Source organism: Galeopterus variegatus, unplaced genomic scaffold, assembly GCF_000696425.1.
Source record: "Galeopterus variegatus unplaced genomic scaffold, G_variegatus-3.0.2 Scaffold5425, whole genome shotgun sequence".
Classification (NCBI taxonomy): domain Eukaryota; kingdom Metazoa; phylum Chordata; class Mammalia; order Dermoptera; family Cynocephalidae; genus Galeopterus; species Galeopterus variegatus.
This window is the reverse complement of record NW_007731536.1, coordinates 41,511-68,805: the sequence shown is the minus strand read 5'-3', so window position 1 is coordinate 68,805 and position 27,295 is coordinate 41,511. Positions and strand designations below refer to the sequence as shown.

Sequence of the window (27,295 nt, the reverse complement as noted above, 5' to 3'; positions counted from 1 at the left end):
GGGTTCCATACTGACACACCTATGGAATATCCACTGAGAAGTTAAGAAACATAAATCTACATTTTTCTTCATTTAGGTGAAAATTTTAGACATTTTTCTTTAAAAACTAATCCTAATGGAAATGACAGCATTATGTCATGTTCTGTACTAATACCAGAAAAGTAATGGTAATAAGGCTTGTTTTTTCTTTCTTAAGTAAATAGTTCTCTATACAAAGAAACTTGATTCAGAAGAAATGTGAGAGACCAAAAGAGAAAATCTATCCTACAAAGAGAAAAACTCAATTATGGTATATCAAATAACAAATGTGGAAATTAACTCTAGACTACAGCAAATATATGATAGACCAGGTGAATAAAAAAGCAAAACATCTTTACAAATTACATTATCATATACAAATTTTTATTCCTGCACTATTAAAATGAAAGACTTTCAGCTCACTTTTCTCTTTAAAAATTTCCATAGGAAATTAGTGTTTTGTGCCATAAAGATCCCTCTTACATTTCCTTTTTTACTAAAACTCCCAAATAATTTACCTTCACTTCTACAGTTGGTTATAATATTCATAACTTTTTGTTTTATTTTTTAACATTTATTGAGAGCTTAGAATATGGTGTATGTATTACATTCTGGATTAATGTATTATGCATTTCATATACAGTGCCTCTTTCAATCCTCACAATAACCCTATAACATCTGTAATATTATCATCATCATCATAACATTACCGATAAGGAAACTAAGGCACAAAGTAGTGATGTAACTCACCTAAGATCACACACCTATTAAGCTGAAGAGCCAGAAATTCAAAGTCGGTTTGACTCCAGGATCCCGAGGTGTAACTAATTTATACTTTTCCAAATCATTTAATTTTGATGAACAATTAAGTACTTTTTAAATACTCACTATATGATAAAATGCTAAAACAAACATTGTTTTAAGTGGAACTCTGAAACTTTCCTTTGATTTCATTAACACAGAGATCAGTCTACAGTTATTTGCTTTGTCATTTCTATCAACCTATGAAAGTCTGACTAGGCAATAAAACTTGGGAATAAAACGCAGCAAATTTAACAACTCAATATCAGCAACATTTATGGTCTAGAAACAGATGTTTCTATTGAACACGGAAAAGCCTATATCTAAAACTATGTTGAGGGCCGGCCCGGTGGCGCACTGCTACAGTGCGCCACTTGGGAAGCGCGCGGCGCTCCCACCAAGGGTTCGGATCCCATGTGCAGACCGGCGGCTCACTGGCTGAGCGAGGAGTGGGGGCAACACCGAGGGTTGCGATCCCGTTGCCGGTCCCGGTCCAGTACGGGCGCGACACTGAGGGTTGCAATCCGTTGCCAGTCACGAAAAAAGACAAAAAAAATAATAATAATAAAACTATGTTGAAATGGTAATCAGAAACCTCTCTCACCTTTTAAGTATCTATAAAAGGCAAGATACAGAAAAGTATTTTTCTAAATAGAATTTCTAGTTTAAATACATATCCACTGACTTGCCTAACAAACAAATATATAGGACAGTCTTTTAAATGTATGAGAATTTCATAAAGAGTTTGATGAATTTTATTATCTTAATATAACGTAAACATTAGAGCTACAGTTTAAGTCATCATTTTGGTTGTTATAAGTATGATTAAAATAGCAAACTGGCAATAACAAATTGGATTCAGAGCTTAAACTGCTCCCCAAAGAACAGTCTTTAGTTTGTTACAAAACAAACAATAATCTGTATGAATGTTATAGTTGACCTAAATCTTAATATATTTTAAGTATTTTTTACAAAAAAATAATTTAAAAATTAGTTACAGATAGCTTAAAATATATCTACTTCAGTTCTTCCATATGTAAAGGTAAGATCAAAAGAAGGTAATTCCCTTCATCTCAATCTGAGTCTAATGAAAATATATAATTATTATATTAAACATCTGCAGAAGCACTCAACATTTTAGATAAGAACAGGGTGCTTTCCAATTCTTTATCAATAAAGTAGAGTAGGTTTTTTAAAAGACAGAATATATCTACTTTCAAATAAATCCTTTATCTACTCTATTGTATTACAACTTGTCTAGCAACTGAGCCTGAAGTGACAGGGAAAAAAGTCATAATGTCAGTAGCATCCATCAGTCTCCGAGAAAAGGGCACCCTGCATCTTAGGGTTCATGTATCAGCAAACTACAAGAAATTAAGAAAGCCTGTGTTTGTCAACTACTCATCAGGTAGTTGATTTCTACACAGTAAAAAGACTACAAGCCAAAAAAATTAAAAATGTCCAACCTGATATCCTAAATTTAAATCCTGTAAAAAACTTTAATCTTTCAGCTTTCATAGCTGTTTCTACTTTCCCAACATTTTGGGAATAAGATTATCTTTGATAGTCATCTCAATACATGTTTGAAAAGGAAAATATCACCAAGAAGAAAATAGTGAAAAGATATAAAGGGAAAAGAACATCACCACCAAATTAATAATTTAAGAAATATGATTTGATATAAGAGATGTGGAGTGTAGTTAACATTGTATTGGCTATCAGTAAAATTTTGAAAAAGCCACAACGGATCTTGGTTTAAGTCCTTAAAGCTTGAGTACTACAGTATTAGAACTCAAGTTCTTTATTTAGCAAGACAGAGATCTTCACATGTGGATATATATCTCCACTAAGAAATAAAGCTAATATATTCTTCACACATTTTAGTAAGTCACTCTTTTAAATATTATTCAGAAGTAATACTAGATTACAGTACTTTTAAGTAGGAGAAAAAAATCTTTCCATTATTCCTTCAAAATCTGACTCAGCTAATACTTTAAAGACAATGACCTTCTTAAGAAAGTGACCCATCACTGTGACCCAAAGGCATTCCCAAAAGAGCCAAAAACCCTTTTGCTAATTTACCAGTACATCTTCAAATATGTCTCCAACAACCATCTTTTATGGGCTCTTTAATTATCTATTATTTACTTTTAATAAATCTTTTAATTCCAAAAAGACTTCAATGTTCCTCCTCAGAATATGATATCCCTTTTCATACTTCTTTCATGTTTCATTTCTCAAATAAGCATAACACAGAAAATGGATAAATAGTATACAAGAACGTTCACTTGGCTCCCTTACTTAAACACCATCAAGGTTTAACTCTCCAACATAAGGAACACAGAGCGTAAAGTTAATAAAACATTCTACAGGAGTATTGATGGTAAGTGGAGCACAGAACAAAGTCTGATTAGTTTCCCTATCTTTGAATGTTTATGAAGTTTACTAGTTCTTTCTAACCTATTTCCATATTTCCTTCAGGAATACTACCACATATTAAGTCTATCCTTAAGATCTGTAAACCATTTACAAAGACAGGGCCAATTATATGAGCCTGCAAATATGTCTGTACTGTACTTCTCAAAGTATGTTCTTAAACGTCTACCAGATGTCCACTTGCTACATTCTCATATGACAACAGTTATACTTTTACTTCTAATATGCATTCTATATTTACAGAAAATAGGGTGGTAAACAGAAAGGGAGCTGTTATGGCGGAATAATAAATGTAGAGACGGCTCCAGCTGAGGCAAACCATCACTTGACTAATACAACCCAGGACATCTCTCATATATAAAATGAAGCAAATTAAGATTTCTCAGTGAATATTTCAAGGCACACTGGCTCTATAAGTCAGTAATATGTATTATATGATAAAAAGAGTTGGATTCGATAAAATAAAATTATCTATCTTTTGCAGAATTTCTCAGCCTTTAATAAACTAAAATACAATATAGACCTCTGAGATGTATTTAACAAAAAGCATTCTCCAAAATTTCCAGGCTCCAGAACTATGTCTTGTTTTTTCTTTCACTTGAAGAACTAGTGTTATAAACACACTAGGCTTTGAAACTTTATACTAGATTACAAAATCCAGTTCAATGAATCTTTGAAACTTAAATACCAGATACTGACTCATTATCTTATTAAAAACAAACTGATTAATTCCATTCATTCTAAGGAGATAGTTTCCAGTCCCATATGAGACTGAACATGGAACAGATGGTCTTCAGGGTATCATGCCCATCTAAAACAATCTTTAGAATGGAAAAGTTTGAGAATCACTTCATTAGGGTAATAATTCTATTTTACATTATTAACAAACTGCTACATGACACTATATTTCTTCTGAATATTCCCAACTACCATTAAGAAAAAGGGGAAGCATGCTTTGTAACAACTTTTGTTTTTGTGAATTTAAAAATTTCAAAGCATTTCTCAAATAGATATAGTATAATCCTAGCAACCTGGGATTCAGCAATAGAATTAATCCTGATGCTTCCTCATAAATTCAGTTTTCTCTTATGCATCTAGAACGGAGGTACTAGATATATACCATTCTTAGAACTGAGAAAATAGCCTTTTCCTGTAGAGATTAACTCTCTTATGGAACCCCAGGTGAGAAAGGATGCACCAAAAATGTCACAAAGGCACAGAATCACTGGTTTAGAAGGCTACTATAGTATGTAGAAAATTTCTGAACATGTATGCAAGCTTTCCACTTTAATTTATAGTCCTTAAGAAAGGAACCAGTCTAACTTGTCACAGTAATAAGAGCAGCCACAGTTTACAGAACTATCAAGAACCAGGCCAGGTGCTTTAGACACATTATCTCCTTTAGTCCTCCCAACAACAATGCAAAAGTAGCTATTACCCCCACATAATAGGTAAGGAAATTGGGCATAGAAAGGTTAAATCATTCCAAAGGTCATACAATAAAGAGGTAGCAGAAACAAGATTAGATACCAGGTCTGATGCCAAGGCAAATGCTCATTAAACTCTACCTCACTATGCTCTATGCTCATTAATGTACAGCCTTGATTAATCAACTAATTTGAAAAGAAAAGGTGTCATGCACACCATACACAGAATAACAACTGAGCATAATATAACTTAATGTAGATAATTCAGAAGATTCATCAAGATTTTATGTTGGTTTTTCAGGGTACCATACAAAATTCTTAAAGACCAGAACCAAGTCTTTTTTTCTTTGTATCCTTAGTACCTTTGCTCACTGCTAGGTACATAACAAGCATTCAATAAATATTTCTTAAATAAATAATCACAATACCAGGAAAAAAACAAGTACTATTAAAAGCCTTCTAGGATAACAGAGTTGATTAACTAGCTTAGGCAAGTTTTCTAAAATACTTTGCATAGCTAGATTTATAGATGTAGGCAATGATGGCATAGTCCTGATTGTGCACTACACCAATTATATGTTATCAACTATCAACAGATCTTTTCCTTCCACCATTAAGAGTTTAATGGTCTTCTACTTCCTTTCTATCTCTCTTGTTTCTTCTCCTCTATGCTTGTGCTGAACCTCTAACTCAGACCATTGGTACTAGTAGCATTTAGGTCACATATTCATAAGCTCAAATTTAGCACACCTTGCTTTTTTTAGGCCAATGTATCTAATTGTTAATAGCTTTTGTTTTTATATATGGATCAATTTCTTAATAAGCTACTGTGGTTCTTCATGGGCTAAGAATCTGAGTACAACTGGAAAGATAACTAAACCTGTAAATAAAGAAAAAAATTCCAAGTGGATCTTAGCCTTTTTTTTTTTTTTAACTCTGCTGACCCATACAGGGATCGTAAGCCTGTCTATTTTACAAAAGGTTTTAAAACATTCTTTCTCCCTATGATCACCTAGGTGGACTGGAGAGAATGACAATTTTAGGCCGTCAAAAGTACAACAATAAGTAAAATGTCTAGAAAAGCAATCAACTTGTACAAGATGGGAAATTTACTGGCTTTCAACAGCTTTTGGCTATTTCATATTAGTGGAAAGTGAAAATTATGGAAGATGCAAATGAGATTTATACTATATGACCATTATATGATAAATGACACTAATATATCTTTTAAGATAGATCTTTAGGGGCCGGCCCGGTGGTGCACTGCTACGCTCCCGCCGAGGGTTCGGATCCCACATACAGACCAGTTCCCGCTCACTGGCTGAGCGAGGTGCGGGCGCGACACCGAGGGTTGCGATCCCGTTGCCGGTCCCGGTCCGGTACGGGCGCAACACTGAGGGTTGCAATCCGTTGCCGGACACGAAAAAAGACAAAAAGGAAAAAAAAAAAAAAAAAGATAGATCGTTAGTTAACTGCAATTCTTGCTTCTTTAGATAGCTTATAAATGAAATTAGAAAACGTAATGAAAATGAAGGAAAGTAGCTATCGTGTAAAAACTCTGAAGTAACAGAATACCTAACACAACTGTCTTAGATTAAAAAAAAAAAAATTCTACCTTCCAGATAATGAGCAAAAAGCCAAGGTAAATACTATTTTTCAACTAAAAGTTAAAATGCTCATATAAATAAGCACTTTCTTGCTCTAATAATAAACATGTGATGTGAATATAAGCTGTAACCATTCAAATTAAAGATCTGAGTCATAAAATGTGCTATTCTGATTCAACTGATTAAAGGTTTCTATTTTAATTAATACTTTGTAATTTAGTAAACTGATCTCACATCAAGCTAAAAACCCTAAGTATCAACAGCTTATGGTAAAATCTCACTAAATGAGAACTATATAAGGTTACCAATCTAATTTATTTAAATATTCATGTCATAAGAGTGTCTTCATATTTACTTATTCTTCTGAAATTGGATTCTACTTAAGCAAATTTTCCAAATTTAAAGTTTACTCTTTAGCAATAAATTTGAAAAATTTAACCATTTTAGGTAGAAAATGTTTTTTAAATGTACCAAGAGAAAATAACAATTATAATTAAGATTGAAGGAATCATCATTAGGAACATCAATCATTGTACAACTCTATAAAACAGTGGTACCTGAAGGAACCACTGAAGTCTATATAGCCAAATGCCTCCATGCTCATAGGCTAGGGACTGCTTTTTATAGTTGTCAGCTGTCACCTCTTGCTGCTTATCAGTAGACATGGGAAATTTCCAGAATGTTGTTAAAAGGGTAAACCTTGGAATCAAACTGCCTAATGGAATGCCAACTAGCTCTATCACTTAATAGTTGTGTTATCAGGTTACTTAACCTCACAATATTTTGCCCTACAATAATATATCAGTCAATAATACAGTAAGGGAAATTTTAGAATCATCTCCCTCTCATAGAATCCACAGGTCCCCTATGAATTTATTATCAATCTTATACAAATTTACAAAAAAGGGAAGCTAAAGAGGTTGCCAATTCAAATACTACATAACTTCAATAAACATTAAATATATTTGTTCCTAAAAGCATTAGGGGATAGTATCATGGTTTATATGGGATTCAGGGATACAGGTAGGAACTAGTGAGGTATCTAGTTTGAAAATCCGCATTCCCATCTCTTCATTCTCAATCCACTATTCCTGCCTAGAACCTCAAAATAGGTAAATTTCCTAATAATAAAATATAACCAGTTGTACAAATGTATATATCCTGCTATCTGTCACTTCAAAGACTAACTAATGGATGTTTCTTGGCTCCCCAAAGAGGAAAATAACACAATGAGGATAAAGAACAGTTTAGAAATCAGCCAAACCCCTTATTCCAAGATTGTACTGTGAAATGGAGCATCATCCAGAGATAAGACAGGGATCCATGCTTGACTCTAAAAGAGAAGTATAGGTGAACTATAGCAATAAAGCTTTTAAAAGAAAAAGAAAAAACTGAGACATTTGATGACTTAGCACCTGAGCAGTAGACAACCCAATAGCCCAAACCAGGGATTTTCTCTATTCACATACCTCATATCACCTTGCACCCAAAGAAATACACTTGAGAAAACAAAAATTGAGCAAAAAAGTTAACTTTTAAAGCAGCGTTTTTTCCTAAAATAAATTTACTCCAAGTTTCAGTGAATACCATCTATAAAAAATAGTTTTTAAAACATGGGAATATTTCCGCAATAAAAAGAGAGTACTTGTCATTGTCAAAAATATAACAAAATTGTCTAGAGGACACAATCAAGAAAACAAAATTAATTTATTATTAAGCATCAGCAAACACTTCCTTAAAAAGAAAGTTGGTTGTATTGTTCATTTCTAAAAAAGGGCTTAAAAACTTATGAAATGAGAAGAGTCAGTTTCTCTAATATTTGATTCACTGTGTTGAGAAAGGTAATTAAAAATAATTCAAAGAAAAAAATTGTGGGCATATATTATTATACCAAAATCAGTGAATCAGTAAGTACCTACAAAATACCTTATGCAGAGTAGGTATCTTCTATGACATTTATTTATAAGTAATTTAACTAAAAATAAAAATCATTATTAATAGTTACTTACATTTTAGCATCTATTAGGGACTTCTGATTTTACTATTGAATATTACAGCAAATATTCTTTGTAATTTCTTATATGTAGAGATCTAGCTTTTATTTAGAACAAATGTTATAAAGACCAGCCCGTGGCTCACTTGGGAGAGTGTGGTGTTGATAACACCAATGCCAAGGGTTCGGATCCCTATATAAGAATGGCCAGTTAGCTCACTTGGGAGAGCGTGGTGTGCTGACACCACCAAGTCAAGGGTTAAGATCCCCTTACTGGTCATCTTTAAAAAAAAAAAAAAAAAAAAAGAACATTTGTTATGAATTTCTTACAGAATAACTTTGCTACTGTAAAAGCTAGGAAAATACGAAGCATCTGTATTATTTTAGAATGGGAAAAATGCAATATGGAGCAGCAATTTATCTACGGTTAAATGGTATGGTGCAGGCAGATACAACTAAATTACAGTTTCTTCATCCTTGTCCATAGCTCAGTGATTAACACCATTTGGAATTTATTCTTTATGCCCATGCTTCCTTCAAATAATATAAAAAACATAATATTTCAACTGGTGAAAATATTCAATACCATGTCATAGCTCTTTTGGGCTTTCTTAAAATTTATAATGTCCTACCTTAATGTCAGGCTATAACCTCAACTTCCCTGATGTCACCTTACATGCCTCAGAATCCCATTCTTTTTCCCTCCCACTCTCCTCTGTCTTATAATGATAAATCTAGCAAACATAAGAAAACCTTTTTTTAAAAAGTCCCAAAAAGGACCAGAAATGCAATCCAAAAATAGCCAACGGGTGGGAGGGGACAGAGACGTGGCTTTATTTTGTGATAGTAATTTCAACCAGTTTTTGAGACCCTTACATTCCAGAGCTGTGTTCCAAAGGATTAGGTTACCAGTGTTTAGCCTCAGGATAAGTGGAGTGTTACCATGTGTGGACTCTACCTTTCCAATGAGGCCAAGTTCACTGATTCAAACCACTGTAATAGATTGCAAAAACAAAGAGAATATGCCTCCATTTCTACCACTGAGAAAAAAGAATTATTGAGTTTCTCATACCCCATTAAGGAAGGAAGCAACTAGGCATCCCAAGTAAAGCCAGCATTTTCCTAAAACACAGTACTGATCAGGCCACTATGAGGCATAAAAACTAAAAGGGGCCCTCTCTTCCATATCCAATTAAGTCAAGACTTCTCAATCCTGTATTTAGGGCTTTTCAAAGTTTGCCTTATCCTGTACACAAACTCCATCTCCTAACTACTAATATTTTATATTCTTTTCTATAAACACTCCTGGTACCTCGAACCTTTTTGGTTTATGTTTTCTCTACTAAAATGACTCACTAATCCCCATAGTTATCAAATTCCTCAAGTGTCACCTCAAGTATGTGATCTTTACCTTCCCTGACTCCCAATGCTTCATTAGCATCTCTCCTAGCACATCATAGCCTACCTTGTCACACTTTTCCCATTTACTGGATTTTTATCCCAAGCCGTTCCTTAAAATATTTAAAGCAGCTTAGAAAGACAGATAGAAATATCTTGAGAAAAAATAAATTTAAAGTACGTGGACAAAAAAAAAAACCCTGAAACAAAGGACCAAAAACTGTAGGACAGCAATAGGAGAAAACCATCATCTTTTTCTTTTATACACACACATACACATGCACTCATGCACACACACAGAATTCAAGTGTAGGCTCTCCTCAAGGACAGAGATAGTGTTGTGCATATACTTATTAAATAAATTACATTCTTTCAGATATCTAAGAGACACTGTAATCTAAGGACAATTTCAAAATGTCCTTTAAAAAATTTATATTCCTTTATATGTATACCCATAGATGTGTGTACATATCCTTACACTTTTAAAATGACAAAATGAAGAAAGATACCAAAGAAAGGAAAGTTAGTTTTGTGGCACTTTAAATATCAATAACCAAATTATTCACATTTAGTATCAATGCTGGCATTAATGTTTCTTACATTTTAAATAATTTAAGATCCATACCACTTCCTTTTTGGTAGAGACTTAGGCATCCCCCAGTGGATAGGAAGAAATAATTCTTCATCTTTCTACTGCCTAGAAAAGACTGGCAATGGGAATCTGTTTAGTATAAAAAGGAAGCAAGGCAACGGTCTCTATAACCACTAATGTAAAGAACCAATCCTGAAATATTAGTTCCCATTCACTTCCATTTCTTTCCAGTACTAAATATATTTGGGACTCATCTGCTTTGGACTGCAGATATGGATAAACCCTATGAAAACATTAAATTGCCAAAAATCCTACCTTAAGGTTATATCCACCTATCCTTCAGATGTTTAAAACTGTAGCTGTGGATAATAGATTTTGGGGGGTAATCAGGTTTTGGAGTCAGTTTTGCTTTCCAAACTAAGAAGAGAAACATATTGCTTTGAGGTAGGAGAAGGTAGAAAGTTGAATAGTCTTTTTATAAATTGAGGAATCTGCTAACCAAAAGAATCCTGTACTGAATTATTTTACAATGGAAATCCCTGTCCCCCTCATTTATTTCCTTCATTCATTAACAAATAACAGAAAAACATAATTTCCTGATTGATCTTTCCTGCTTCCCCTCCAATCCAAATTACAGATTCCTTTTATATTAATCTTTCTTGAACATCATTTAGTCAACAAGTGTTTAGGGCCAATGGCTCCCTCATGATGATGATGAACAACAGAATAACCTTCAGCCATTTCCTTTCACTTCCTAGATAGTGATAACAAACTTACTCTAGTAAATCCAACTGTTGCCTTACTGCTGCCCAATGTTTTTATTTCTCATTTTTATTAATATTCTCCTTCCTGAAACATTCTCCTTCACCCCAAATTTCTGAAAAGTCAGTTCAAACAACACTGCTTTCCTGACCTACCACAGTCAATTCTAAACCACGTGTGAACTTTGCATATGTCATTTTGAAGACCAGAGTTCCAGTTGCAGTAAAAGAAAAATATTGGAGAATTCACTTAACTTCTCTGAATTTGTTCCTTCACATATAAATTAAGGGTTAAACAAGATCTCAAGGTTTCCACCTCTAAATTTCTGGCTCTTTCATTTCATATTTCATGTTGTTTAAAACTGTTACTCAGCACTTACATTACTATGTAATTTCCCCGTGCATATGTCTTATACACTCCTTGAGGACAAGAACCATGCTTGATTACATCTTTGCCTGCAACCATTACTACATATAATGATTTACACCCAGTACCTACTCAAAAAACATACCCATTTGATAGGCAGATGAGGGAGAGACCGAGAGAATTTACTATAACAGGTACAGTAACATACCTAGGAAGAACTGAACCTTAGTCCTGTCTACCAAAACAACTGTGCACCTAAAGGCAACAAGATGGCAAAGTTCTTGGCAGCCATTAATCCCTATCCTGGATGTTTATGTGTTTTTTCTGCTACATGTCTGAATTCACTTATTCAACAAACATTTCAGAATTTACTATGACCTATGCACTATTGCACGCACTGGGAATATAGTAGTAAACTAAATAGGCAAAGTGCTCTCATTGAGCTTATATTCTGCAGTACATAGGAATAGCATTCCCACCTAAACTCCAAAATCAAAACGAGTATTCTGGGGCCATAATACTCATAACACGCATCTTGAGTTAAGAAACATCTGCAGTTCCCAGTGCCCTCCAATGCATCTAAACCAATTTGAAGAACAACAATCAGAACATCTTGGTTCTGATATCTTTTTTTTTAATCTTTATACAATGTAACCTTTTTTATGGCCCTTTACCAATTTCTCCCTAACCCCCCACCTCCCCAGTTCTGATATCCTATAGAAGCAATAGAGCAAAGACATTCTGAGTGCAAACTTTGGAACCAGATTGCCTGGATTTAATTCAAAGCTTAATCTTGTTATATCTCAGTTTCTTTATCTGTAAAATGGGGATAATAATGGTAATTACAACTCATAAGAATGCTCTGAGAATTAAATAATATATGTAAAGTGCTTAGAACAATCTGGAGCATAATAAAAAAAAGCACTATAATTTTCAACAGCACTTAATTATTATTACTATTTTTATTCCTAAACTGCTGCAGAGTCTATGAACAAGCTAAAAACAGTACATAACACATAGCAGGAACTCAATATTTAATTATAGACTGAATAAATGAACCTGAGACTCGGTTTCTTCCTCTGCAAAACATGAACAAAAACATCCTATCAACTTTAAGACTACTGGGACTCAAAAGGACATAATCTATTTTGAGTGCTTTATTAAAAACAATCCAGGGCTGGCCAGTGGCTCAGTTGATTAGAGCACAACTTTGTAACAAAAAGATCAAGGGTTCAGATTCCCATACCATCCAGCCACCAAAAAAAAAAATTTAATTAACATTAAAATAAATTTAAAAATAAAAATAAAAACACACCAGGGATTGGTCAGTTAGCTCAGCTGGTCAGAATGCAGTCTTAAAACACCAAGGTCAAGGTCAAGCCTTAAAACACCAGATACCCATACCAGCTGTCAAAAAAAAAATTCATACAAGAGTAAGGTTTTATTACTGCCAGTGTTAGAAATATATCATAGCCGTATGATAAGTAAAATGTAATGCTACGTACTACTTTGTATGTTTATACTTCAAAACACTAACAAGTCAATATGCTACTTGTTACCATGTGAATACACACTAAGAAAACCTAATAACCAAAGAAACTAGATAACTAGATGAGCTGGGAGAGAAGTCTTATCAACAATGAGCAATTTTATAAATCAATCCATCTACAATTCACTCAAAAAAATACTCAGGTATGTGCATAGGGTATCAGGAGTTCCTGAACCCAAGTAGTCAGCTGATATTACAAAAATAATCTGAGAGGCCTAGAAAAATAAGATGTTATTTCATCTGTTTTACCCACATGAAGCTCAGAGTAACTCTCTACTCTATGGCTCCACGGATGAGGAAAGGCAATACCACTCACCATGATCTAAAATGAATCCTTAATTAAAATCAAGCCACACTAAATCCACTCCCCAACCAACACAACTATGGTTTTAAGCCAGGCAACCAGGTTTAACACTGATATGTCCAAAAAAAGGATGTGAAAACCTTAGAGACTCTCAGAACTAGCCTTTGATAATCATTCCATGACGACATCAGATTCTATATTTCCCTTCTGTTTTTAATTACTCCAACCTTAAAAGTAAAGGCCTTTCCAGGGTTCGATCCCTGTAACGGCCTTCCGCCAAAAAAAAAAAAAAGGAAGGCTTCATCTCTTAATACTTTTTTACTCCCATTTAATACCCACAAATCATCAATAAAGTTTACTGCTAATTCTGATCACTGCCAAACCTTTTTCACGGTTTCTCTCCCTTTTTATAATCTGTAAATCTTTTAAAAACAGGTAACTAGAATAACCATAAGTAAAACAGATCATAGGAATTCTAAAAACATAATTAACTCAATGATTACTAAAATGTTTAATAACGAAAACTTTCTTAACATAAACAAGTGGTGTTTTACAAGTTAAATATTTATATTTAACAGCTGAAACTGTACCAAAGGAATTCCAAGGTAATAACTTAGATATTTAAAAATCACTATATGCTAAGTAGCTGAACCAGTCAAATGCAGATAAAGCAGAAAGAAAATACTGATAATTACAATTTTGAAATACAGAATTTTTTGTTTTATCAAGTTACAGAATTTTTATTGGCACAAGCATAAGTAAATACTAAATAAACATAAAACAAAATGCTTGTTAAAAGCATCAACTTAGATTGCTTATCTCGCTCACAAACAGCCAAAAGATGATTTAATTCTCGATCAGCTCTATTAAAGAAGAAAGTAGTGCTAGCACACAATCATCTATAAAGAACTTATCTTTCTTTTTTTTTTTTTTTTCCTTTTTGTTTTTTCTCGTGACCGGCAACGGATCGCAACCCTCAGTGTCGCGCCCGTACCGGACTGGGACCGGCCACGGGATCGCAACCCTCGGTGCTGCTCCCGCACCTCGCTCAGCCAGTGAGCGGCCGGTCTGTATGTGGGATCCGAACCCTCGGCGGTAGCGCCGCCACGCTTCCCAAGCGGCGCACTGTAGCAGTGCGCCACCGGGCCAGCCCCAGAACTTATCTTTCAAATATATATCATAATAGCATTTTTTAAAGGATAAGTTCTCCTTTATCGTTTTTTATGCCAATAGTAACAATATATTTTCTTCATTAAGCAGATTTTTACTGAGTAAAAATCTACTATATTAAGCACCAAAATAGGCTTTGGATATATAGTGGCAAACCACACATCCCTATTCATGAGCTTAAATCATCAGATAATCACAAAAAAACAAAAGCTAACTACAAACTGTAATGAGCATTATATGCGGGTACTTCAAAAAGTTCATAAGAAAACAGAATTGAAAGATAATATGAATCTTTCCATGACTTTTTGAAGCACGCTCATAAAAGAACAGCATTCAATTAAACAATATTAACAAAGAACATACATTTAGATTGTCAGTGAAGGCCTCTCAAAAAGCGACAGTTAAGTTTTAAGGAGAAATGGAGGGGAGGTGGCAGAGAGGATGTTCAGGCTAAAAGAAGGGCATGTGCAAAGCCCTAAAGGGAGAGAGAATGGATAGCAAGGTGAGAAACTTTCTGAAAGAAGGTCAAGTGCAATCAGAACACAGAAAGTGGGAGGAAAGGTAGCATAATATGAGGCCAGGAGCAAGCAACGACCGAAAGTAATTACCTTAAAATAAATGGGAAGGCTTTAAGGGGTTTTAGGGCAAGTGAGTTACCTCAACAGATTTCCATTTTAAGAATGCCATTCTGACAGCAAGATACAATATTAGTGAAAGGCAAGACGTGCAGGAGGCTCACTGAAGAAGCTACTGCATGCAGTACTTTAAATGAGAGCTGATGTTATCTTTGACTAGAGTTGTGGCAACAGAAATAAAAAAAGAAAAAATGAATTCAAGACATATACTGAAGTAATGGTCAGGATATAGAGGATGAGGAAAAGGAGCTATCCACAATGATTCTTAGATTTGTAAACTGAAGGATATATGAGTGAAGCAGTCAAGGCTTAAGTTTATGACCTACTGAGATTGAAAAGCCTATGAGCATGCAAATAAGAGATGTTATGAAGGCAGATGACTAAGGCTAAGAAGAGAAGTCTGGACTAGTGATGTGCATTCAGGAGTTGATACCATTCAGACTGTCTTTAAAGCCATGGGAACACATGATTACTTAGGAAAAAGGTAGTAAGTAGAAAGAGGACTCGGAAATCTAGAGTCTGACAGAGGAGAGGAATTTGAAAAAGAGACTGAAAAGGAGTGGCCAGAAAGGTGGGAAGAAAACAAGAATGGTATCATAGAAAGCAAGACCTGTGTGATGTTTCAAGAAGGGCAAACAAAGGTTAACTAGGCCTAGTGACACTAAAAGGTCAAGTAAGATTTCCTGTTCAAATTGGTGAGGAAGAAATGGGGGGGGGGCATGAGGAGGGAGGCAGTAAGAGGATTTGAATATATGTAAGACTAACAAACAAGTCAACCAAGAATCTAAAACTCATTATAATTTTTTTTTAAATAGTGAAAAAATGTTTTCAATTTTTTCCCTCACATAGCTTTCTTTAAATGAATCATTAAAGCATATTCTTTTTTTTTTGTCTTTTTCATGACCGGTAAGGGGATCGCAACCCTTGGCGTGGTGTTGCCCACACCGTGCTCAGCCAGGGAGCGCACCGGCCATTCCTATATAGGATCCGAACCTGCGGCGGGAGCGTCGCTGCGCTCCCAGCGCCGCACTCTCCCGAGTGCGCCACAGGCTCGGCCCTAAAGCATATTCTTACCATGACATACTCAACCTTAACAACAGTGACACGGTAAAAACCAATCACCAAGGTTCTAATTAATATTGCAAAACCAGAATAGGTCATGCTTTGCACAGTTTCATATTTTTTAACTTTTTTTTTTTTTTTGCTGGCCAGTACAGGGATCTGAACCTGTGACCTTGATGTAACTAGCAGTGCGCTGTCTCAAATGAGCTAATCCAGCCAGGCCCTAAACTTTCTAAACAAGAAATAAAATCCATTTGTTTTGCAATTCTGAAGCCAATGTTACAAGGACTGAACTTAAATTAGAAAATTAAAAAGGTTTTCCTGAAAAGAAAATTTCCACATACGTTTCAAAAGAAAAAAACATGTCCAAATTAACTCATGTAACATTTGAATGTCTACTGCATTCCAGGCACACCACTGTGATGACTTTACCTACTTTTTTCTCATCAAGGGCTTACAGAGAAATGTTGGTGTGTTCTATGGCAATTCTATCATTTATACTAATCCACAAAGCAATGAAGCCTGTCTTTTTTTTTTTTTTTTAAGGTTTTCAGCCACTCAAATTTATTTATAGATATCAGCTTACCTCTTGCTGGCTTTATAAGTAGCAGAAACAGCTCTAGATTTTGAATTGGAAAAATGGCTTTGGAATCCTAGCTGTATTGCTATGTGTGTAACTTCAGACAACTCACTTAGTCTAATAAACTCATTAAGTTTCAGTTTATTAACCAGCAAAATAGAAAAAACTTAATTCACAGGGTTATTGAGTGGTTAAATGTGATGATAATAAATACTAACTGAATCCTTAATGTTTCCAATCACTTCTATGAATTGAATACTGAGTAATATACTATCCTTATTTCTGATGAATATAAACCAAGCAATTCCACTCTTAAAATGTATGTACTCATTATAGATATCTTGGAGCAATGACTTTATTCAAATTAGCATCATTCTTTACATTTAACAGTATTCGACCATTGAGACAGCTGTGTCATGACAGTACATACACCTGTTTTTTTCACTCCTTCCCTAAAAACCCTACGAAAATGACAGAAAAGGAATTTATGATATAAAGACAAATCCACAAAATTGAGAGATGGGTGAAAAGACAATAAAAACAAGAATTTGGAACATGGAAAGCAGATATTTGAGTGACAAATGACTTAGCAAACACGAGAATATCAAATCTTTAGCAAACAGTAGAGAAAGCCAAGATTTAAACTGAAAAATCCCCAAAAGACTCAGGAATTGGCAGTACCACATCCATATGAAGTGGGATGCAGGGATGGGAGGTATAGCTAAAATAAGGAAGGTTATTTAAAGTCTGTTTAAGAAGCAACAGATCCTAACTGCCCCTCCTCAACCCCAGAAAAACTGAAAGTATATTGTCTGGAGAAGGTAAAACACAAGATCCCAGGACTAAGGCAATCAGGCACAGCAGAAGGCAAGAGAACATACTGAAAACGGGGTTGAGTGAAGAAACATATTTGGGGATGTTTAGACTCCCCAAGACCTTTTACTCCACTATCTCATCCCCCACCCCAACACCACAATGCTTGTAGACGGGCCTTTATTTCCAGGTAAGAAATCAAAAAAGCCTTCTTATAGGGATGGAAATACATGAAGATACTGACATCAGAAGTCCCCCAACCAAACAGCACAGCCAGGTGACCATACAGTGAAGCTAACAATTGACAAGCCTCGATGAAAATTTCTAAGCAGCATTTTAATTCCCTACTCTTACACACGATTACCAACCATCTGAGCTACAGCTATAACATGAAAGATAAAGACCAAAGCTAACAAAAACAAAATGATACCTAGAGAAAACAAACCACACAGAAATAAGAAAACTTAAAAATAAATCTAACATTTCTGTATTCGGACAAGAGAAAGTACTACCATTATTAAATCAGAGCAGTATACTATTTAAAACGTGCAAAAAACAAAAAATAGCTCTTGGAAATGAAATTTATAATAAAAGAAATGAAAACTCAATAGAGAGTGAGCAAAAAGAAAAAGAGAAAATAGTTAAGAAAACACAAAATTAGAAGACCAGTTAGGAAGGTTCATTACCCAGATAAGAGGAGTTTGAGAAAGAGAAAATGGAAAGAAATAATCAACAACCTCATTCAAGAAAAATCCCAGAACTAAAAGATGTTTCCAGACTGAAAGGGCACACCAAGTAACTAGCACTGTTGATGAAAAAAGACCCATCGTTGTAAAATCTCAGAACACTGGAAACAGAAAAAATCTTTAAAGCTTTCACAGATTTTAAAAATGAGGGGAGGGGCCGGCCCCGTGGCTCACTCAGGAGAGTGCGGTGCTGGTGGCGCCAAGGCCGCAGGTTCAGATCCTATATAGGGATGGCCGGTGCGCTCACTGGCTGGACATGGTGCAGACCACACTGTGCCAAGGGTTGCAATCCCCTTACCAGTCAAAAATAAAATAAAATAAAATAAAAATGAGGGGAGGGAAAGGAAGGAGAGAGAAAAGGAAGGGAAGAAGAAACAAAACACATACAAGTCACATATATGAAAAATCAGAATGGCTTCAGATTTCTCAAAAGCAATATGCTAGAAAGCAATAGTGCAAAATGAGAACTTAATTTCCCCACCTGGTATTCTTTCCCTAACCAAGAATCAAACAAGTGTCAGGGTAACCTAAATAATGGCATTTGAAAACACCAAGTACACCAAGAATGAAGACAACACTGGTCACTGGAAAATGCAGATCCAACAAAAGAGAAAGCAAAGGGAACCCTAGGATAATACTCATAGTTATGTATCAAGCCTAGAAGGCAATCAGTCCAGAACAGAGGTCAGAGGAATATGAGAGAGACTTCCTCAGGAAGATAAAACTGATAATAATACCAGATGTTGGAACATCTTGAGAGACACCTGATGAAAAACAGAATTAGTGATAAATATAGAGAAAACTAAGCGCGGGGGGGGGGGGTGAGGGGGGAACTATGATCTCCAGCCAGATCATCCTATGGTAAAGCTAACAGTCAAAAAGTCACACTGAAAATTTCTATCTTTACACTTAAGTGCAGACAACCAAGAAATTATCAAATATCTGAGGAAAGGCTCTGTCAAGAAAGGTAGAGCCCCAAACATACAAAAATGGGGGAAGGGCTGCACAATTTGGAGAAAACAGGCTAACAGATGAAAACTTGACAGGAAAGGAGAATCCACTAACATTTCTACATAACTAGATAGCTGAGGATGGGATGGGAGCAGGGAGGCAGCCACAGGACATTGTAATGGACAGAAAAATGAATCTTATAAGAATATAGAATAATCCACAGTGATACAACCATAACTACTGGGAGGAAAGGGTAGTGGGAAGAAGGGGGACCAGCTGGGTAGGTGGTGAAAACAGAGTTAAATCTTCATTTTCTATCTGGGAAGTTAATAAAGCCAAGAACAAAAAGAGCACTTTATTTAACAAACACTTATATAGAGCACATGAGTAACACAAAGTTCTAAGGGTTTTCCAAATTCGTTTAATTCTTACATCTCTATAAGGTAGATACTATTATTCCCATCTTTTAAAAAGAGGGAATTGAGGCATAGAGAGGTTAAGTAGCCCAAAATTACATAAAACTAGTAAATAACACAGGAAGAATCAAACCTAAACAGTTTAATTCAGAGTCCATGTCCTAACCATCAAGCTATGCTGTGTATCTAGCAGCAATACTAGCATGTTATTTACAGACGAGGAGGTAAATACCACAATCAATCATCTTCTAAAAGAGGTGAAAGCGATTGCCTCTAGGAAAGGAAAACTGAGAAGAAAAAGGGTAGGAACCTCTTATTTCTTTTTGGATAACCATGTAAACTATGACTCTTTAAACTGCCCATGTACGCCTTAAACAAAAAATAAAAATTTACAAAGTTATAATTTGGTATTTTACAGCTAACAAAGTTATTTTTAACTGATGGTACCGTTCTCAGAAGTAGGCAAAGTGAGTATTACTCCTATTTTATAGGTAAGAAAACATTCATTCCTCTTTAATAAATATTTGAGGTATTACTATGAAACAGGCACTGTACTTAGAATACAGACATCAATTCACCTCAAGGAACAACAAGGACAGGCACAAAAAGCAAGTCTTTTTATTCATTTTTCAATTTGTTGCATAAATTATATGATCCTCTCCAACATCTCTAACAAGTTGTGCTTAAAATGGAGATAATACAAACTTTAAATCATAATAGAAAAAGCAGAGAAAGGTCTGCTCATTAATTCGTTCAAAAAATATTTAGTCCCAGACCTTGAGGACTCCTAGTCTTATGGGAAAAATCAGTAAACATAATTATAATTGAATGCATACAGTGCTTAAATAGAAGAACATTAAAAAGTGCTAAGGAAACAATATTCCCTAGGCAAAGAGAATGCTTCAGAGGGAACATCTAAGCTGAGCCTTGAAGGATGAATAGAAGTTTGACCAATGTCACGTAAGAGGCTGTACAAACAATCACGAAACAAAAAAGACTATTTCAGTTTGCAATACCTATCTATATCTTCCCATTTTTGTAAAAGTAAGTCCATGTTAAAGGATAAGACATTAAGACCTTTCTAATAAGAATGATTTCTGAAAAGCAAGATACATAATCTAATGCCTTGATCCACGTTTCTAATCTTTATGGACTCTCCCAGTGGCCAACTGAAACCATTTTCCACGTGTCTAATAAACATTTTAAACCTAAAGTCTTAGATAATTATTTCAAAAGATGATCAAATAACCACCCTTCTCTTTTTGCTCACTCTTCAAAAAAAAGAGAATACCACCCTTGTTTGTGCTACCACCAAAAAGTTATACTGTTAACCTATTTCCTGAGTCATAATATTGAAATCATAATGTACCCCTCACTTCCATGAGACTAATGGTGACCAAGCCCAGTAGATGCAAGTGACACAGAAGTTAACATGGTAAGAAAGAAAGAATTTTTTTTAAATAATCATACATTTTTCTCTTGTAGTTATTCTCCAATTCTCTTCCAAGGGCAAATTTAAATACAACATTTATATTTCCAAACTATACTGATAAAAGAAATAATATGCAGTAAAACACAATAAAGAAGATAACCTACACACACACACACACACACACACACACACACACACACACGGTATTTTAGGGGTGAAACATTTTGATTTTATAGAATTTGAAGGATACCTTTGAAACAAAAATTTTCCAGTTTTGATGACTTAATGTTGATGTTAACTAACAAAGGCTCAAATACGTGGTAAATTCAGAACAGGTACAGTCTGAAGACAACCTAAGTTACTTTAGACCAATATTTCATCATAGTTCTCAGTATCTCTTCTTGTCCCTTTCTAGAATTCCAAGCCTTTCTACATAATTTGCCCCTCATTAATCTTTATCTTGGTTGTTATCTGGAAAAATTAATCCTATACTAATATCTTAAACCTGGATTCTATCCTTACAGTTAAAAACCTAGTTGTAAGTAGCTCATCTGACTTTAATTGTCTGAACAGCAAGTTGTAGAAAGCCCCATTATGCCCTATCAACAGAAGAAAAGAAAGGAGAAAGTCGTACCGGGAGACCACAAATGGTAATAAAATCATGCCAGGTTTGAATTCAAAATTGTGGTTTTCATTTGAGTATTTCACCGCAGGTCTTTTATTTCTCTAAATCTGGCATCCATAAGATATACCTGTTTTTATCAGGGCTTCACTCAGATCACAACCTTTTGATTTAGAAAATATTAATATTTGGGGTGAATAATTCTTTAAGCTAAAATTACAGATGAGTATTAGCATGATAATGATAAAATTAAAGGCTTAACAATGATTATAATGAGACTATTAAGGAAATTATATACAAGAAGAAGTCTATCTTAAAGTATAGTTTTGTATATACATGATACAGAATACATTTTGGTAGGTAACAAAATTTTAATTATATTACTACTAGGAAAGTAATAAAAATCTTGAAAGACAATTAACCATGCCTTTACCTTTTAATTAAAAAAGTCATGAAAACCTCACTAAAATGTTTGGCCTTTCTTTTCTTTTTCTAAAATTACAATTCCTTTGCCATATGCTTAGCTTTCCCAAAGTGACACCCACAAATATGCATATAAAAATGCTTCAATTAATTTGATGAAAGTTCAATCACAAAAATCTCCAACTAATACTAAAATAATTAAATATCTTGGACGCTTACTCAAAATTCCCCATTTAAAATGGATAATCTTTTCATAATTCCTGTGATATTATTTTGATCAAGGTTAGTTACAGACTGGCAAATTGGTGGAAAGAACATTCCTTTAAAAATCAACTAGGTTTTAAGACAATTTAGAAACATGAAAGATTTCGCAACTTTTCTAGCCAGTCAGCTTAGAAGACAACTTGATTTAATAAGCATGATTACCACATTATTTCCAATCTAATTCAGAAAACTCCGGTTTAATAACGTATTTTAGGCTTTACATATTTTTTTGGTAAGGAAAGAAAAGAACAGGTGGAGTAGATTAGCAGGAAAACGAGGTCTTATGTTCATGCCTCTATAAATTCAACCCTCTAAGACCTCCTTTACTCTTTAAAATGGCTACCACCTTGATCTACTATGCAAAAGAAAAAAGTGTACAGCTACTACTATCAAAGATAAATCTGGTTTTTTATGACACTGTATGTCCTCCTCCCCCACAAACACTTTTTAAGATTCCCATTCCTTGACTGTTCAGATAAAATGACCATTAAATAAGTACTTTTCTGTTGGTCAATTACAGTATGATGAGGGCAACCAACATAACCCAGATTCAGTCATCTTTCCTACAGTGTCTGGCTAGGAAAAGCAGGTAACAGTGTCTTTCACAGACTAAGATCAAACACAGTAGAACTGAAAAAGGACTGTCTATTAAAGGAGAACAAATGTAGGAACTACAACCTCCCCCCACCCCAACCCAAGAGATGATCGTAAGGATTTAGGACACTCAGAAGAATAGATTATCACGTAGTTAGCAAAAATTAATCTTCTTTTCATAATTAATCTTTCTAAAAAGTACTTCATAGTAAAAAGCACTTGATGCTCCCAAACCTATGTTTAATGTGAACATATGCTCAAAAGCTGTTCTGACAAGTACTGTTGACATATTACTTATACTACTTCCTATCCCCTCCAACTCGTTTTAGAAAACTTACCATGAAAATGCATTTTCACATAAAAAATGAATACATAACACTTTAGACTAATTCTGTGCACATATATACCTACTAAAGAGATTAACTTCGAATCTGTTGAATGTCTGCAGAAACATGGCATGACCTTACCTCTCATCCTCGCCATCCACCAGGGGTGTCGTCAGCGGTAGCACCTTCAACGGGAAAAGAGAAGCAGAGGCTGCTAGGCTGCTGCTACTCCCATCTGAAACTGCTGACGTTCCCCCACTGTCAACACCAATAGTCTGAGGTAAGCCAACTAAGGAGGGTTCCGCTGGGCGCCTGGCATCTTCAATTTGGCTTCCAATTGCCTGAGCTAATGATTGTGCAGAAAACTGGGTAGAACTTAGTGGTATCTGTTGTGCCAAAGGCAAATTTATATTAGTTGCTATCAGGGGAGGTTGACTAACACTTTGAACCAAATTCCCGTTTTGGGTAGCAGGGGTTTGTGCTATATTCTGTGGTGGAACCAAGTTTGTTGGGGCAGAAGGCGTTCCAGGAGGACCAGCTGAACTAACCTGATTTGTAACAGAAATACTACCAGCAGAGGGCAAAGGACTAACTGTGGGCAACTGCTGCTGCGAAACAACGCCTTGAGCTACTGGTTCTACTCCTTGTGGCTGGGGAGGCACTGTTAACAAGGTACTTTGGGGTGCAATAACCAATTGTTGAGGAAGGTTTGAAGCGCTAGTTTGAACTCCCTGATGAATAATCCCAGTTTGAGCAGGTGGAACTACTTGTGAAGATGGAGGAGCACCTTGCTGAATAACTGAAGGTGTAACTTGAGTACAGGGCTGCTGCACTGCAGTAGGTATGTTTGTTTGTTGACCAATATTTGCAATTTGACTGCCAGTAGGTACAGCAGACACTGCTGTATGAGCCTGGCCAACTGGCTGGCCAGTTGCCCCTGCAGGTTGTGCTTGGACTGCTGTGGGTTGCACTGGCAGCTGGATACGCTGTGGCTGAGCCACGGAAATCACCGTTGTTACCGCTCCCACTCCAGCAGAACTGGGCTGTCCGGAGGACACTGCTGTTTGAAGAATCGGCTGCTGTTGTACATACTCTGAAGTAAGATTCTGAGTCACTGGTTTACCATGGCCTGGTGCCATCTGTGTAGAAACCATTGGTTGCTGCTGTCCATACTGTAACTGTTGGGGTGGTGCCCCTGGAATAGGAGTTTGCACTGGAGGAGCCTTCTGAGAATATGGCAGTTGGGGTTGAGCCAAACTGGAAGTGGAAGGCTGCTGACCTAAAGCTGAAGTCACACCAACCACATTTATAGGTGATGGCTGGATACCAGTTGCAGCATTGATAGTGGCTTGTAGAGGTACTGGTTGAAGACCTGGCTTTTGCTGATAGTTCAGTTCTTGAGACTGTAATTGTACTTGTGCGATCTGTGACTGAGAAATACTCTGTGGTATACTAACTGCTGAAATATTCTGTGAACCAGTGCTACTGAAATCCATCTGTTGGAGGGCCACACCTTGAAGAGCTGGTTGCTGCTGCTGCTGCTGCACCACCACAGTAGAGGCTCCCATCTCTCCACTTCCCACACTCTCTGTGTAGTGACTCAGTGTGCTGACACTACTGCTCACCGAACTCCCACTAGTGCTCTCTCTCTCAGAAGTCGCTTCTATGGGGTTTTGTTTTACAGTCTCCACCACTTTACTTATTACCACGCCTTCTGTAGCGGGTACAGCATTTTCTTTTTCATAGAACTCAGTGCAAGTCCATCTACCTTTCTTAAAGGGTTCAGAACTAGAATCTAACTTAACAACTCTGAACCTTGATGTGTTAACTGTTGGTTGTTGCTGCTGACTTGAACCCACAGTCATCCCTGCACTTGCATTAGGGACAGCAGAGGAAGAAACAGTACCATTGCCCATGCCACTCAAGATGTTCACATTAACACCACTGGTAACTGCAGGCCCAACATTCACACTAGCAGCACTAGGAATACTGCTGGTACTTATATTAGCATTACCAACCATGCTGCTTGTCACATTAGGATCAAAACTACGCACAGCAGTAATGTTAACATTATTCACTGCATTAGTGCCAGTAACAGAATTTATACCTATACCGCCTGTAGTACTCGGAGCACGGATATTAGCTACTACAGATGCAGGTGAGCCACTCGATGATACAGCAGAAGTTGGTGCAACTGGTATAACACTGTCAGAGCTTCCAGTTGTAGACAGTTTTCTGGATACAGGGCTTGAGGGTGGCCCTCCAGGACTGGACGCACTGGCCACAGCAGTGTGGGATGGATGGTGGTGCCCATGGTGGAGGTGGTGCCCGTGATGTATGTGATGGTGGTGATGGAGGTGATGTGGATGAGCATTCCCATTGATCACAACATTCTGTTGTGGAAGGTGAGGCAAATGAGGCTGAGGAAGATGGGGCTGGTTGGGCGAGACTGCCCCAGGTGTCTCGGCTTCCTGGAAGTTATTTAGAGTCTCTTCTGAGGAGCTGCGTTCAGGCTCCCCTAAGTCAGTAGCCCTGGAAAGTGACACATCAAGGATCTCGGAAGAAGAGAGATCTTCCGTGTGAGACTCATCCAGATCGTCATAGCTCTCAGTGTCCTCTGCTATGCTGTTGTTAGAGCTGATACTGGCAGAGATCTGAGCCGGAGTAACGCTAGTTATCTGGAAGCCACTTTTCTTTTTCATTTGAGTTCCGCCTGGCGCAAGAGGTTGTGCCTGCAGCTGAGCCTGCGAAAGGAGGTTCAGGCTTTGTGGAGGCGGAGGCTGTGGTCCGGACGTAGAAGATGCTGCAGGAGGCGGCGGCTGGAGCAGCGACGGAGGCGGAAAATCCTCGGAAGATGTGGCATTACTACCAACGCCGGTACCTGCTGCACTGAGAGCAGAGGCGCTGCCACTACCGCTGCCCCTTCGAGGGAACATTGCCGGGTGCGCCATCTTCCTAGCACTAATGTCTGCAGCGGCGGCAGCCGCGGCGGCGGTGGACTCGGGCGGCTGGTGCATTGTGTTGGGTACCGGGGGGGCGGAGGAGGCGAGTACAATTTCCTTCTGCACCGTAATCTTTGTATTCGAGACGCCGGAGAGGAAAACGGGACCTGACGCTCCGCCCGGCGCGATTCCTCCTCCTCCTCCTCAGCCGAAAGCGCCGGCCGCTCCTGCCTCCGAGGGCGAGCTTCGGGAAGGGAGGATGAACGAGGGTGAACAGAGCGGCCGGAGACCCGAAGGGGGGACCCCTTCAGTCCTTCGCCATTCACTTTCCCCTCTAGTCTCACACCCCCTTTATATTGCGCTTCACGTGGGGTGCGGGGCAGGAGGGAGGGGGTAGAGCCGGGGAGGGGAGGGAGCAGGGGAGGGGGAGGAAAAGCGAGAAATGCCCACCTTCTCCGGCCAACTCCGAAGCCACCTCAGCCCCCTCCTCCTGCCGCGGCAGCGGCCGCTGCACGGCGGCTCCTTTCTCGGCGGCGTTGGTGGCCAGACGGGCTGGTGCAGCGACTGCAGCCGACGTCGTTCAAAGGAACGAGAGGTGGGGTTGGTCGGTGTCGGCAAACGGGGCGGGGGAGTGGGTGGGTGCCGAGGGAGGGTGGCAGGAGGGGAGGGGGCTGTGGTGGTTGTTACTAGTGCTCTCCTCCGGCTCCCCCGGCCCCACCGTATCCCCCAGTCTTTCGCGGCATCGGGAGAGGAGGGACCAGCGCCCGAGCGCAGGAGGAGGAGGGGCGACCGCCGGCGAGAGGAGGCGGCGGCGGCGCTGGCGGGGGGAGGGGACAGGCGGAGGGGAAAGAGGGAAGATGGCGTCTGCGCATGCGCCCCGGCGCCGCAGACATAAAGCCGGGTCTGGCGGAGAAAGGAGGCGGCTGGTCTTCGGTTCTCCGAGCGCTGGGTTTCTCGGCGGAAATTGCCGAAGGCCAGCGGAGGCGCAGACACTGGGGATGGTGGGGGTGGGGAATTTCGGCCGAAGGAGCGAATCCGGGTCGGACTGGGTGATTCTGCCTGGTGG

General features: G+C 37.5%; 1 protein-coding gene across 1 annotated transcript; it reads right to left on the bottom strand.

Moving 5' to 3' along the window:
• Window positions 1-23,424: 23,424 nt before the first annotated feature.
• LOC103604835 (TSC22 domain family protein 1) lies at window positions 23,425-26,656 on the bottom strand. The gene has a single exon (XM_008589416.1). The coding sequence runs from the start codon at window positions 26,302-26,304 to the stop codon at window positions 23,425-23,427; it is 2,880 nt and encodes a 959-aa protein (XP_008587638.1). The 5' UTR covers window positions 26,305-26,656.
• Between the last annotated feature and the right edge of the window lie 639 nt (window positions 26,657-27,295).